Source organism: Ostrinia nubilalis, chromosome 22 (genome assembly GCF_963855985.1).
Source record: "Ostrinia nubilalis chromosome 22, ilOstNubi1.1, whole genome shotgun sequence".
NCBI lineage: Eukaryota > Metazoa > Arthropoda > Insecta > Lepidoptera > Crambidae > Ostrinia > Ostrinia nubilalis.
This window is the reverse complement of record NC_087109.1, coordinates 10,277,116-10,291,506: the sequence shown is the minus strand read 5'-3', so window position 1 is coordinate 10,291,506 and position 14,391 is coordinate 10,277,116. Positions and strand designations below refer to the sequence as shown.

Sequence of the window (14,391 nt, the reverse complement as noted above, 5' to 3'; positions counted from 1 at the left end):
GTATTGGTAATAGAGAAGCTGATGAGAAGGGATGAACGCTAGCCAACGGAATGTTAACTTTAAGTGGTTATGCTTGAGGTTCAGTATTGAACTGCCACCTGACACTAGTGGAGGGTACAACTTAAAGTAGGTACGCTTTCAGGGATGCATGGAATTTGGCTAAAATTGAACTATAAATGGTTGCCCATGAGATTCACTATTTGAACAACCGTCTGATACTAGTGAAGGGCATCAGTTACATTACGAACTTCCAGAAAAACCTGGAGTCTAACGAAAATTTAATGTCATAGGATATTCAGATAGATTCAGCAATCTTTGATATTTATTTACGTGCTCTTGTTGGGAATGGATCTTAAATCACGAAGAAACAATTAGTCGGGAAGTTATTTGGTCAGTCAAATTTTTTATAGTCCGGGCACTGTGCACATGTGAAGTGCTCATTATTTATTGCTTGTGAAAGAAGATAAAGTAATTTTAGTTATTTTAAAATATTTTAAATCGAAACAAACATGAACGAAATCCTCAGCAATCTAAAAATAGCAAACTCACCTTGAAATACCGTTTAATCTTATTATGTAACTGTTTAACACACAAAAATATGACAATATCGTCAAAATACACGTTGTACTACACAGCACAGTGAATCAAGGCGGACTAACGATCTAAAAACCGAGTTCGCCGGCCTCATCGATTTGTTTGCGTGACAAAAATATCTTTGTAACGGTATAAAATGTCTATTATTATCACTAAAGACCTAAATAATTAGTTAGCGTCTCCCCAAAATAAAAGCTAGACACACTATAACCTAAAATTATGGAATGGTGCGTAAGGATGTGACTCTAGTGGGCAACTGCGATGGATATGCGGTGTGAAATGGTGCGAGACCCTCGCCACTAGACGGCGCGTCTGCGGATAAGGCCCGGTTTCCACCAAAGCTGATAGGACAGAAGTGTTTTGAATCACCAGTTAGATTTCAATATTTCCACTCTCTTCTCTGCACAGCTCCGCTCCGACTCAGCTGGACTTCTTTTAAAAATCAGTCATATTACAACTACTTCTATTTTAAATAGCGTCATAATACTACAATAGAAGATACAGGGAATATCACGCGATAGAGCTAGTTCTACTAAAGTTTCAGATTTAGTCTATCTGAAAAGTAATTTCCAAATTAATTATTTTCTTAGTGAGAATACAGTAATTTTAATGTGAGATCCAGTTATTGTGTTTAAATGTCACATTATCTGAGTACATATTTCTTTGTCAATAATAAACTAATATTTGTGGTAGATTTTCTAAAGAAAGAATCGCTTGGTTACGCAAAGCTATGGTGGAAACGCGACCTTATGAACTAGAACGACCTTGGCGCTATCAGAGGAAACTGAACTCGGTGTAGGCGGGCTTTTTGCAAATGTATGGAAATGGGAATGTATGAAACATGCCACGAGACTTCCTCCCTCAAAAACTAAAGCTCTGCAGTATTTTTAACTGTTTGAGATACACTGAGAAATGGATTGTTTCTATTACTTAACGAAATGCATATAATACCTTAGTTAAGAACGTTTTGTATAAAGAAGGAAAACTATTTTCGACTCCGGCCCTAATGAAAATCGACGTCATGTGACACAAGCTGAGACGGTGACCTTTTTGCTGCTGTAACTGTAACGCACCATAATATAACCGATTAATTATATTTTTTTTACTGATTCTGTAATGTTGACTCTGTTGTTCTATGTATGTATGGGTTACCATGAGACAGCAAAATATACGTTTTCTATTCTATTCTTCCGTATAGCATAGAATAAAACTTAAACTCAATTGTATGCATAGATTGAGGCTTTATATTGGCTGAATTTCAATGTTTAGTAGTCCAATCACAGAGTAGAGGAGACTATGATCACAGGGTTGAAACTTGAAATTATGACTGAAATTGAGTCTAGTTTTGACCTTTTTTTGTAATTAAAGTCTGTTTTATCACCTTTTATTTACACAGCAAATAAAAGTTGATGACTTCATTAGCATCAAACAGTATTTTTTCTTATCTGTAGCTTATTAACTGTTTTACTCTTATTTATCAGTTATTGTTCCAGGAAAAACTAAGGAAAAGGCGTTGTTTTATCCATTACTAGGTTTTGCCCGCGGCTTCACCCGCGTGAAATTTAGTTATCAGTTATTGTTCCAGGAAAAACGAAGGAAAAAGCGTTATTTTATCCATAACTAGCTTTTGCCCGCGGCTTCACCCGCGTGAAATTTAGTTTGTCACAGATCGTCATAAATTATAGCCTATAATGTTATTCTGGGTTATAAACATTAATATTGTAAAGTTTCGTCAAAATCCGTTCAGTAGTTTTTGCGTGAAAGAGTAACAAACATCCAGACATCCAAACTTTCGCATTTGTGATATTAGTAGGATAATGCTTATTGATTCGCCTCCATCAACGACTATATCAATATCAATTCAGCCGTTATATTCGGTGGCTGCGAAACGATGAACAATAGGCGGTTGTAATATAATAAGCCGACACAAGTACAGTACATCAGACTATTCATTTTTGTTGCAAAATAACCTCTATTGCAACGAGATAAGACGCTACTATTAAGCTTGATGTACCGGCGTCCGTAGAAGGTCAGTACAATTTGACTTTTATCGCAAGTCAAATAAAACAGCCAGTTTTGATGCGTGAAATGAGAAAGCGTCGTAGCTCGCGTCAATAATAATAAGGCTGCCGCGCCAGGCGAAATCGAGCTACAGAATAATATCAAGCGCAAGCATCAGGATGTTGCATGAGTACTTGTGAGCTACGATATGGAAAAGTCCAGCTTTTAGAGTAGAATGTCCGACCAAATAAAGCAGAGTCCGGCTTTTGTGTTTTGGACCTGGCAAAACTATTTGCGCTGCTCTTTCTCTTCTTCTTCTTTTATTTTGGCAAAGATTTGGTATTGAGAACCATGATTTCGCCAATGTCACGTAAACAGCTTTGACAGGGCACAAGCAAATATGTAGCCAGTTTCTCTCTACCTGATCATCACTTACGATTAGGCCATAGGAAAAGAGCTTCCGTTTGTTTTAAAAAGCACTGTTTAATGTTATCGAGTCAATGTAGCGAATTAGCGATACAGTTACAAATTTGGTTAGGTATACGAAAGGTGCAGACTAGGTTTTAAAATAAATTGTAAAAAAAGGATTTTTAGAAAAGACTGCTTGGCACTGTAACGATAATCAGGATGATCATCCTACAAAGAGGACTCAGTGGAAATGCATATTTTTACAAAATATCAAGAGCTTACCTACTTTCTGCCGAGGTTAAGTTGTTTGATGAGATGAGCTGGCTGTTCTCTCTTGACCTGTGCCGTCGGTGGGACCAGATAAATGGCGGTACCAAAGCAATTTGTGACTCTTGATGGTATTAAACGAATAGCGAGAATACACGCTCAATTGGACCGTTTTGGTAGCTAAATTGATCCCTTTATGACTGACGCTTATAGATGATGGATCTGTTATATTTGATTATAGAGGATTTTTAATGGATCAGTCTTCAGTACTATGGTTTAATTGTGCATGGTAGTAGTGGTAATCCTAGAATATGGTAAAATTTCATAGGAGATCTTGTGTTACTATGTTCTTTCTGTCACTGTCACTAGGGTGAAGACCTCAGTTCAGAGGCGACCATAGGAGACCACAATACTTCAAATAGGTGTCGGTATGCCGAACTGGCCGAATCAAAATCCGAGGAACGCGGGTTCGAACCCCGCTACGCTGGACTATTGTGGTGAATCCATTTGTAACAGAAGCATATTTAGGGGTAAACGATACTAAAGGGCACTCAAAAGTGGGTGGGGATTATCATTCAAAGGGCAATGAAGGAAGCGTGCTATGTTCGGAGTCTCTACGTGATCGAATCAGAAATGAGGAGATCCGTATAAGAATCAAAGCAACCGACAATAACCAGCAGAATTAATAAACTTAAGTGGCAGTGGGCGGGGCACATATCTTGTAGAACTGATGGCCATTGAGACAAAAAAGTTATTGACCAATTAGTTAGGTAACATGTACTGGAAAACTAGTGTAGGCAGGCCTCCCACTCGATGGACCGATGACCTGGTGAAGGTCGCGGTAAGTACCTGGATGCGGGCAGCGCAGGACCAGTTGATATGAAATTCTTGGGGGAAGTTAGACTACTGGATAAAAGATTCCCTCAAGTTTTTTGGTTAAAATGGAACAAAATGTAATTTTATGACCTCTCTCAATGATTTTGTATAGCAACAAAAACCATGAACGCCACTAGTTCATCAACGAATTGATTAATAATTACTTCCATTTACTACTAAATGAGTTTTCAGCTTTGATAAGAAGGCCGCTACCAACCGGTCATTATGGAAATCATTGGGGAAGGCCTATGTTCAGCAGTGGACGTCTTAAGGCTGAAATGATGATGATGATGAAGAAGTGATTGAAGAAGTGTGAGCCTGGGAATTATTAGTCATTAGCGCCAACTCAATTGGATTCAGTTTGTTTATAAATAGTTCTATTAAACAGAAATAGTTTTATTGAACGAACAGGTACACATATCCGAGCATGTTACATAAATAGCATATTGCGACGTGCGACACAGACACAGCTATTCATCGTCAATTACACCGTCGGAAGGACCTCTTGATACGTATCCCCCCGACGTCCCAAGGTCGGCTTTAGTCCGCGCCAATAAAAACTGGCAATTTTGGTTAAATAAAACCGAAATATGTAGTTTATTCAGTACATAGACCCTTTCCAGGGCACTTACACACGTCCCAAATACACTACGAGTATACTAAACATTGAAACATTGATATCATGCTGTCTATCTTTGATTTCAAAGTGAAAAAATGTTTAAGACGTTGAGGTAGTTTAACTGCCTGTGTGTTCTAGTGGTAAGACCACCTGCTTCAGACCCAGAGGTCCTGGATTCAATTCCCTGTGAGGCCACAATTTTATGTCAGTTTTGCTGGTGGTAGGACTTGACTAAGTCCGCCTGGCTAGCTACCACCATCTTACCTAAGTCTGTCGTCATAACAACAATATTGACAACTATGTTCTGTTCCGGCAGTTGGTAATATAACCAGTTCTTCGGTGGTTGAGGATTCTCGCTTACACCTTCGGTCTGATCATTAATTTCTAACAGGTGAGATGCAGATCACCTAGATGGGGCAGAGGACGTCCACAATAGTCTTCAGTTTGTTTGGGGCGTCGACATTTGCGTTTTCCTTGGGGTTTCCAATCCAGAGCCTGCTTGGGGATGTGATCGGGGTTCCTTCGGAGTGTGGCCCATCTAATTCCACTTGATCTGCTCGGAATTTTGTGGCAGCGTTCCAAGTAGGGTTGCCAGGTGTCCGGATAAAGCCGGACATAGGATTTTTAATTGCGTGTCCGTCCAAAATAAAAGGTGTCCGGCTTGTCCGGCTTTTGTTAGGTTTTTTACATTTCTCAAACGAGCAAGCGCCGAGCGTGGCCGAGCGTAGGCGAGTCGGCTGTCGGGCCAGATACACGACTAGGGTTGCCAGGTGTCTGATGAGCTATTACATTAATTGCATTCACATGTCCGGCTTTTTAGGGTAAAATGTCCGCACAAATGAAGCACAGAGTCCGGCTTTTGTGTTTTTGGACCTGGCAACCCTAGTTCCAAGAGTTCGAGTTTAATAATGCATTAACAAAATTGTCAGCTTCTAAAGGCGCGCACTACGTGCGAGGAGTGCAGATTTGTATGCTAACTAGTCGGGGAGCTGAAATTGGAGAGCGTGACGTTGTAAAATCGTTGACGTCACGATGATAGCTGATATCGGGCGGAATATGAATTGGGTGGCGACACCGGCTTAATATGGAATGATCAGTCAATTGAGAAATGCTTTTTATGAGCTGGAAAGATGCTGTTTCTTTAAAGAGTTGAATGGGAGTGTCTACGTTTGACGTCATTTGCGGGAGTTGCAGATTTTTGAAAGTATAAAAGCCTGTTGATTTCAAATCAAGAAGAAATCGAATGTTCCAATTATTGACAAAATGACTTTCCATAGGACTTAATTAAAAATAGAATGTGTGTGTTTCAGAGAATATTGATTGATTTTGGTCAATTTGATAATCGATTTGACTTTCATTCTCCTCCAGTTAAAGCGATGACAACAGGTGGATATGTTAACCACTATTATCATGGGTATTGTGTGCCTATACTACAACAAATACTGTCAAATTGAGAACCTGCTCCTTTTTTGAAGTCGGTTAAGAACAAAGCATCACGGTCGTTATAATTCTGAAACTAGCGCAAAATGTTGCACGACACGGTGCGAAAACCACTGGACAATGTTGCGCGTCATCTTGGGGACATAATTATGTCCCCTCATGTATCCAAGGGTTAATAAGAAGTAGAAATGGAAACATAGCAGTTATAAAATATAATAAATTAGTAGTAATGAAAAATACAGACAACAACCTAGAAAAAAAAGAAGGAATAGAGAGGAGGCAGTTTCCTCAGTTACCCCAAATTCCTAACAAATAATAGATTTCTACCTTAGACTGTGCTAACGAGTGCAGACATTTAAAGCATTCGCTTTTAATTAAAAACATAATTAGCTGACTACGGTACTTAAATAAAAACAGTTATAGTTAATGTCAAGAAATAAATTGCATTTTAAATGATTGTTTCATCTGAAAATTTATCATTTATGAGTCTATCTACTTTGCAGTTAAGTGATCTCATAATGAGCTAGCATAAGATAGTGAAAAAAGCAAATAATAAGATAAGCGGTGAAATAAACAACAACAACAAACAATCATTGTGCTGAGCTTATTTTTAACTTGCAACACAAGAAATAAGTAAAAGTTAATAATTTCTGTTGGTATATGAAACAGCTCCTAAATGGATGGACAAATTTCAATATGGTACAATTAGAAAGCTCATTAGTTCTTTATGCCAATCCAATATTATGTAAAGCCCGGTCTGTGAGCACGTAGAATTTTGTCCAATGACCCATAGCTACCCATCCTTATCGCTCGCACGTAATTATATTGCTGTCGCGACTGTGCGACTGGCACCCGCAGTGAGTGTGCGAGCGCGATAGCAACATAATTACGCGCGAGTAATAAGGATGGGTAGCTAGGGGTCATTGGACAAAATTCTACGTGCTCACGGACCAGACTATAGTTGGTTTTACATAATTTTCAAAACAGAGAAGAGAGAAAAAAAATACTTCCCAGGCAGATTCTTGGCGAAATTATCTGCCGAAATTATTTGCATAAATTTTGATACATACATACATGCATTAAATAAGTTGGACATTATTGTTACTGAAAACTTTGAAAGTTCTTTTATGAAAGCATAGTAATGCCATTTGGAGCTGAGCATAAAATGTAAAGACAGCGAAATTTTCAAGTAAGGTTTGAACAAATGTTTGAAGCATCCACACGTCTTTGGTACAAACATTTTCATGCTACACCACTAAAACAGAACAAGTAAAAGATAAAAGTGTAGCTTAGCCGTGAAATACATCTAACTACAACAACACAAAACCGTGCCTGTTTCAGCCATCCGACGACGGATCGGACACCGTCCGTGACCTCTCCTGGAACGTCCACGCTTGTGGACTCGATGAGCGAACTCCACCGGGACCGGAGAGCCGCTTGCGCCGCGAACGACGCCATCCCACGGATAGACTTCACTAAAATCATCGTTCATTTGCCAGTCTGTTGCTCCGGTTACACCAGTCTTTTGGGTGTCATCATAGTGTAATTTACATTTGTCAGTGCTATTGCACACCAAGACTTTATGTAAAACTGTACAGTAATTCTATTTATATTATTGCCACATATGATTTATTTCAAAGAGTTATTTTAGGAATAAGTTGTACCTACTCTAAAATAAATTTACTTATTAACTAAAATGGTAGTCATTAAGGAGATTAAAATTCTAATTAGCTTTAAATCTTGTTTTTTAAACACAAGATAAGGAAGTGCTTCATAATTATATTATTAATTATTTGGTCTTTCTAAATTAGTAAACAAATATTTATGTGAAACTCCTCAATCTTCAATGTTATTTAAATGTACCATTGATTGATAATAACTAGGTACATAGTTACAACATTATTGAATATTAAACAGTATTAGGTATCAATAATTTTTTTATCAACAAAATCCAAGTTTATTATGTCTAGTTTTGAAGGTTTGTTTCAAGGTTCTATGAGATAATTTATTAGACACATAATATTGTCATCCACAAAAGATATCACCCAATAACTTTATTAGTTTACAAGGTAACCTTGAGTGTTCATTCAGTCAAATTAAAACACTATACTGTTATTATTAAAAAAAACCACACAGTGCACTACATCTCGAGTTTTGACACACCAAACTTATTAGTATTCACTGTAAATAAACGGTTTTCACTTCTTTAACGAGTAACTAGGTCTGCGCAACTGCATTTGGTAAGCAATGGCAGGCAGATCAGGTCAAGGTGTCGACTGAGCTATTTTAGACTAATATTGCCCGCCTTTTGCATTTCGATCCTTGACAATCATTTTCAGACTTTTCAGCAGATGCAGCACTTGCCATTATCACATACAAACACGTATTACTGTATTCCTTTTCTCTAAATTAGATTTATAAATGAATTCGTAAGCGTAGATTGAAAAAGCCGATTTGGTGAACTTACCTAACAGACTGGCGGATCGATGAAAGGAACAGCCGTTTTGTAACAGAGACGAACAGTTTTTAATTTAAAGTAGGCGGATTAATTACTGAATTAATGAGAATATCACGATTTTTAATAAATTTTAAATAAATTGTGTAAACGCACACCCACAAAACGGAATAGCAAGTCAACAACTGTCAAACTCGAATTGTTGTCAAAATTCGATCGGCTGTCAAATGGGTATGGCTACGTTTCGTTGCACGCAACTCACAAAAATACTATTGAAAAGAAATCCGAGATTTATCTTTACTAATTGAAACAACATAAATTGAGTATAGCCCGACCAGGAACATAAAAACCCTCGCCATGTTGCGGAAAACTAATGGTACTAATTTCTTTTAATGGCAACAGTAACTGAAAACTTCATTGATATGTCACCTTGCATGTCAGTCTATTGCTGTCAAAGTGTAAACAAACTTTATTTTAAATGTGCGCAATTGATTTTGTGAATTAAATTGCTAAAATCTTTTTATAGTCGTGAAAGAAAAGTGGTTCACAATGTGTTAAAGTATTTGTCGAAGAGAAATACTAAGGGTTCGGACAATATTTTCATTGAATAATGTTTCCGACAAAGGTTGTCAAATTGACTGACATGTTTATCGCATAGTACAGTCCACTATGAAAATTAGCTGTGGTTTGTTTCAACTACCTATTTTAAAATTTGTCACTTTCTAAGTGTTGAATTTTATGGAATTGGGAAAGAAGTAGGTACCGAGTTTTAAGCGTTCATGAGCAAACATTGCAGTTGAATATTCAAGTTCTGAATTTGATTATTGATGAATAATAAAATAAATCCTACTAGCTCGATTGATGGTTTCATTTCATTTATTTAAACCAGGTTACCTATAATAATATTTTTCGTTAATTTATGAAAATATCAAATTAGCCCGTAATCCTGAATCCTGATACATAAAGTTAGCCTATTAATTTAATACAGGTACGACTGTACTCAGTGTTGCACTATCAAATGCAATTGATGCGCCTCTATGCCAGGGTTTTTATGTTCCTGGTCAGGCTATAATGATTAAACTTTGAAAGTTAATACTCGTAATATATCGAAATAAAACATTTAATGCGAACTTACAATCTTACTCCAAAATTATTTTAGCAAAGTTGCCGTTGCTAGATAGAGTTTTACATTTTTTTTGTAGGCGTTCAATTCAATCAATCAAACAAAATATTATTTTAACAATACTGCTTCATATTATTGGTAAGCTTTCCCGATTAACAACTGTTAACTCTACCTGCTGAAGTCCCCATTTTGCCAGTAGTTAGCTAGCTTAAGAGAAACAAACCATTTGAATGTTAATAGGGCGCACCAACAAGAACGTGATAGCCACCCTAAGTTGTTATAATTAAATTAAAATTCACCCAGAGCAGATCATCATTTTATTTCCTCATGTAAAAATTACCGTATTTGGGATTTGTACGGGAAAATGCATTGTTTTTCTTTATCATTATGGCTTTGAACTTTGTTAATAGGCGTTAGCACTCAGCAGCCTTGGGACGTGTGTATGAATACTTACTTGAGACTATTTTTATTTACCTAAGTAAGTACCTAATAAATCTTTTTCTCAGACATTGTCCTGACCCAACGACATTTTAATAGATAAACTGAAGTCAACAACAGTGGAAAGTTAATAATATTTACTCGAATATTATATCATACCAAACAATAATATACAAACTTTGACCTTGATACGTTATTATCGTTCTGTGTACTAACGCACTGCGCGATTGTTTTGTCTTTCTTATTCGCGTCTCCAGTGCTGACATTAACAGACATCGAAAGTGATAGTGCTCAATAATAAATTGATGAAGTGTACCTAAGTAATTTGCTGAGTAAAATGGCAAAAGTGGCCGTCGTAACAGGTGCAAGCAAGGGTCTAGGCTTCGCTATAGTGAAAGGACTCTGCGAAAAGTTCGATGGCACTGTTTACTTGACCTCGAGGGATGACCAAAGATCACTGGAAGCCGTGAAAAAGTTGAAAGACCTTGGATTCCATCCCAAATACCACCAGCTTGACGTAACAAACGAAGAAAGCGTGAAAACATTTGCCGATTTCATCAAAACACAACACGGCGGGTTTGACGTTTTGGTGAACAACGCCGCCATATTGGAATGGGACAAGATCTATCCAGACTATGAAGCCGCGAAACGGAACGTCGATACGAACTACAGAAGTTTATTGAGAGTGGAAAAATACTTGTACCCATTGCTGAATAAGGGTGCTAGAGTGGTAAATATATCTAGTTCTTGTGGTCATCTTTCGAATTTGAAGAATAAAGAATGGATCGATGCTTTATTGAACCCGGATTTAGAAGTTGACGATATTAATGAGTTCGTTGACGAATATTTAGAGAGTGTGAGGAACGGAACGTTTGATACAGCGGATTTCGCTGATGATGGGAAGCATGCTGAGCATAGGGTGTCGAAAATCGCTGTGACAGCACTTACTATGGTACAGCAAAAGAAATATAAGGACATTTCTATAAATGCTGTTCATCCAGGGTTGGTCAAAACTGACATGGCCAATGGTAAGGGAGTGACAGACGCAGATGAAGCAGCTAAACTAGTTCTATATCTGATTTTGGAAGCTTCTCCAAACCTGAAAGGGGTTTTCTTGTGGCACAATAAGAAAATTGTGGATTGGTACGACCCCAACGGCGAATATTATTGTAAAGGAATTTGGTAACTTTATCAAAAGACTGACAATTTTGATAAAAGGGTAATATTAAGAACCTGTGTACGGTGTGTAACCTAATTTATTTCATAATGCGTACTATATATACTATAATCGACCTAACTATGTATATTGTAAAGAGAAAATAATGGTTTTAGGATAAAAAGAAAGAAGCACATACATACATTTTAATGTCTCATCATTTTGGGATGAATCAGGTATTAAATAAAACATTTTGGCGTTTATTAAGTATTTATTTATCGCCTGGACCCAAGAGTTCAATAACCAGAACCCATATCGTATGACCGACAATTAGAAGTTTTCAAAATGAATTAAGAAAGTAGGTAACTACCTTACCTAATGTTTGCTTCTTGCTTTTAACAGGTTTGTGTGAAAATTAAAAAGTGTTTTACCAATAAACGTATCAAATGAAACCCTTTAACGCATTTTTATTTTATTCATGTTTTTTATCCTCTTGAACTGCGGTAGGATCAGATTCGATTGATGGAAAGCGATGATCAGGCCGAAGATGGAAGCGAGCTTCATCTGGAATCCTCAACCACAGAGGAACTGGCTATCTTATCTCCAACTGCGTAAAACAAGCATGTGTTAACATTGTTGTTATAGCGACAGACTTAGGTATGATGGCGGTAGCAGCCAGGCGGACTTAGAACAAGCAATACTACCAACTGAACCAGACCGAAAATTTTGCCTCCACTGAGAATCGAACCCGGGAGCTCTGGGTCTGAGTCAGGTAGTCTTACCACTAGACCACAGGTGGAAACTTTAGATGTTAGGTGGTTATTTATTTTTATGGTGCTTAGTTAAGCTCAAAACTCTACTCAATCTCGTTTTGAAGTGTTTTAGGCGTCGTTTCAGAATACAGGCCTATTCCCGTTACCTAACTAATAGGTACCTACTCAAGTCATAACTTGAGTTACCTATTATTTAAGTAACGGGAAATATATTTTACCAGAAGTATGCTGATTCCTTGACTATAACTTGACATAAGAGTTACTTTACCTTTGCGAAGCCCTAACAGGCAAATACAGTTCGTCAAGGCCTCAAGAGTCCTTCAAAAGGATGGTCAGGGCCGTTAGAAATTCTTTACTGTTATACAGGGTGGAAATTTGTAATGCCACCTGAAGGGAATGTACTCTAAATAGTAGTAGATAGAAAATTTTACTCAAAGAAACTTCCTATGAAAAAAGGAACAATGAACCTGCGTGTAAATGCCAATAACGAAGTGCCCAAAATAAGTACGACTAAGTAGGATATTATTATCCTCATACAAAAAATTCATTAAAGTTGGACCTGGCCTGGTTTTACAGTCAAATTAGTAAGTTAGGAAGCGAAATTTACAATATAAAAAAACAGTAACATTAACACAGGATAAAAAAAAGTTTTATAAACAAAAGAACATGAGAGACATGAACATAAGAACATTAGACCTTGCATTTATCATAATTGATATTAGTAAGACAAAACATTAAAATATTATTATGTTGTTTGGGTGCAAGAATTTAGGGTTCCGCACATAACACTGAGTCTTTACTATGAGTAGGTACCTAAGTAAATTAGTGTTTTTTTTTTACTAAAATACAGCACATAATCGTTGGGTTTCACTGTAGGTTTCACTTATCTCCCAAGCATTAGAGTTGAAGTTGATACTATTTTTAGGTCTTAAATGCAAACAATAAGAGAATGAACAAAATAAAAGTAGTAACAGAACCCTCAGTGCCAAAACTTTACTCACACTTGACTTTTTTACGATTAAACTGCAAATGCACACGAATTTCATCGCGTGACCACACTTATTTTAACATTTTAACACTTTTAGATACGTGACCTTTATTGTTATGAAGTCTTCAAGGCAAAATTGGTTATTTTAAATGACTATAAAGAAATAACGGTCGATACGGAAGAAAGGTTCAATGGAAACACATAAGCGGGAATAGAAAATTTTTTTTAGTGTTAGACGACCAACTGACCGATAAATGGACTATTTACCTTATTTTTTTAGAAAATACATACGAGGTCTGGTATTTACAAAAACCTAAATAAAGCCAAACAAAACTTTGATATAGTACAATCGTAGGTAATTACTATTCATTCGTTTCCCAACACCCGTATGTTAATAAAGAAGTAGTTAATAGTTATCATAAATTAATAATTATGTAGTTATAATAAATAGCAGATTAAAGACATTTAATTATTTATGTATGACTCGATGTATGTGCAGTTTTTTCACGGAAATGAGAATGTAGTTTGTATGAGAGTACTAATTTACTTTGAAAATTAATTACACGCAAATGCGTAGCTATCATGATATTCATGATAATCACCATCAGGTCATACTTATAGATTCCTCTGCAGGAGTACGACTTTCTCTTACCCGAGGCAAATGAGCATTACTTATTTCAATAAAAATTTTAGGAAAATTGTGAATTTTCCACTTTTTCATCCACCAACCTATTAAGCTGTCTCTACATCACAGACTTGACATTTTCGTAAATTCCGAATGGGAAAACAGACTACACTACACCGCTGATTGTCAGGTTTCAATTACAAAGACAGAATGAGAGCATTACTTTTTCTATAGTATTCACGTGAAATTTTCCGGACGCCTCTACATAATACCAGTGGATTTATGTAATTCAACGCTCATGGTTCATCATCATCATCATTAATTCAGCCACAGGACGTCCACTGCTGAACATAGGCCTCCCCAATGACTTCCATATCGCCCGGTTTGGTAGCGGCCTGCATCCAGCGCCTTCCTGCTACCTTTAAGAGTGCGCTCATGGCTGCGGTGATAAATATTGTCCAAATGAAATTATTTACTGGCATTATTTTGAGCAATCTTTTATTATTATTTACGTACTGATACAAGTACTTTATCAAGAACACTTGCTGTGCAGGGTACTTATTTTATCATTTGGTTAAATATTATAAACCTTCGACATATTATGAGGATAAACCATTTTTCAACCTAC

The 14,391-nt window shown here is 36.8% G+C and overlaps 2 protein-coding genes across 2 annotated transcripts in view; one reads left to right on the top strand and one right to left on the bottom strand.

Moving 5' to 3' along the window:
• Positions 1 to 5,024, bottom strand: part of LOC135083075 (snake venom 5'-nucleotidase) — a 31,184-nt gene extending 26,160 nt beyond the window's left edge. Inside the window, exon 1 of the mRNA XM_063977840.1 lies at positions 5,019 to 5,024. Within this exon, the coding sequence (XP_063833910.1) occupies positions 5,019 to 5,024 (6 nt within the window). The remainder of the gene's footprint in view (positions 1 to 5,018) is intronic.
• A 5,534-nt stretch (positions 5,025 to 10,558) lies between these two features.
• Positions 10,559 to 11,407, top strand: LOC135083074 (carbonyl reductase [NADPH] 3-like). Its single transcript, XM_063977838.1, has one exon. It carries the CDS (start codon positions 10,559 to 10,561, stop codon positions 11,405 to 11,407), a length of 849 nt encoding a protein of 282 aa, XP_063833908.1.
• The last annotated feature ends 2,984 nt before the right edge of the window (positions 11,408 to 14,391 follow it).